Genomic DNA, 1,345 nt, shown 5'->3' with positions numbered 1-1,345 from the left:
CATTAAGGAGATAATAAAATATTTTAAATTTCATAATTTCACTCAAGTTTCTTGAAATTTATAGTGTTCAGTTGATTTCTGGGACGTTTGTAGGACTCCAATTACATTTCCTGTGATAATGTTATTTTTGTGACACTTTTTTTCCATTATCTGTCTTTACAGCTCTCTGCAAAGCACGTTTCCATTTATACCCTGTGCTGATTTGCATAGACTCCTGGGGACTCGGCTGCTGCACAGACTCTATTAATGGGGATTCCCTGGAGACGGAGCCTGAGTGCACAGACGGTGAGCAAGATGCTGTCACAGTCCCAACTCCTCATCCTCCTGGGGCTCTGGGTCTCAGGTGAGAGCTTCAGGAGAGCAATGTCTTTATAAAGCTGGAGAGATGGTTTTCACATGCAGAGTGTACGGACTGTTCCATCTCAAAGAGATCTGATTATATATGATTAATGAGGAAACCTACATTTGCGTATATATTTTATATACTTGTGATTTATTGTATGATCTTGTTCTTTTCTGTCTGCAGGTGCCAGTGGGGACATTGTGATGACCCAGTCTCCAGCCTCTGTGGCTGTGACTCCAGGGGAGACTGTCACCATGAGCTGCAAGCCCAGCCAGACTATTTTGGGTAGCTCCAGCAAGAAGAACCTCTTAAACTGGTACCAGCAGAAACCAGGACAGTCTCCCAAACTTCTCATCTACTATGCATCCACACGGGCATCCGGGGTCCCTGAACGATTCAGTGGCAGTGGGTCTGGGACAGATTTCTCTCTCACCATCAGTGGAGCCCAGGCTGAAGATGTGGCCACTTATTACTGTCAGCAACGTAAGACCTATCCTCCCACAGTGCTTCAGCCTCGAACACAAACCTCCTCTCCCAGTGTGGGGCACTGAGTCCTGCAGCAGCAGCTGCTCCCCCTCCTCCTGCCTCTTCATATTGAAACTTTCTGTCTAGTAGTTAGTCTTCCTGTCCTACTTTTTTGGTGAATGAACTCTGTATTTCCTTCAAACGTTCCTTGTCCTTGTTACTGAAGCAGTTATACTCTACCTCCTTTCTAACTGCCCTTTTCCTTCTGCCTGAAGTCTGTAAGGGCAGAGAGACAGGAGGAAGGAGAAAAGGAGCTGCCATGTTAGGAGTCTCCTGAGGGGAAAATATAAGGGGGAATTCCCAGTACATTGGTATTTAGAATAGTTAGGGTCTGAATGTGCCATGTTTTCTGTGTATTCCCTGCAGTTCAAGTTGTTCTTCTCTGCTCTTCCTTCTTTTAAATTGCATATACTTGGGATATATTCTTATGAATCTAAAATAAGTTGCATGTAAAACACCTATAGCTGGGTCTTATAT

General features: G+C 44.4%; 1 gene segment (V, D, J or C); it reads left to right on the top strand.

Moving 5' to 3' along the window:
* Window positions 1-226: 226 nt before the first annotated feature.
* On the top strand, window positions 227-909 carry LOC143661336 (immunoglobulin kappa variable 4-1-like). The segment is given in 2 exon segments: window positions 227-343; window positions 527-909. Coding segments are annotated over 2 exon segments (465 nt in total).
* The last annotated feature ends 436 nt before the right edge of the window (window positions 910-1,345 follow it).

This window comes from Tamandua tetradactyla, chromosome 17, assembly GCF_023851605.1.
Source record: "Tamandua tetradactyla isolate mTamTet1 chromosome 17, mTamTet1.pri, whole genome shotgun sequence".
In the NCBI taxonomy this organism is placed as follows: domain Eukaryota; kingdom Metazoa; phylum Chordata; class Mammalia; order Pilosa; family Myrmecophagidae; genus Tamandua; species Tamandua tetradactyla.
The sequence above is the reverse complement of the archived record's forward strand: the minus strand, read 5'-3'. Positions and strand labels throughout refer to the sequence as shown.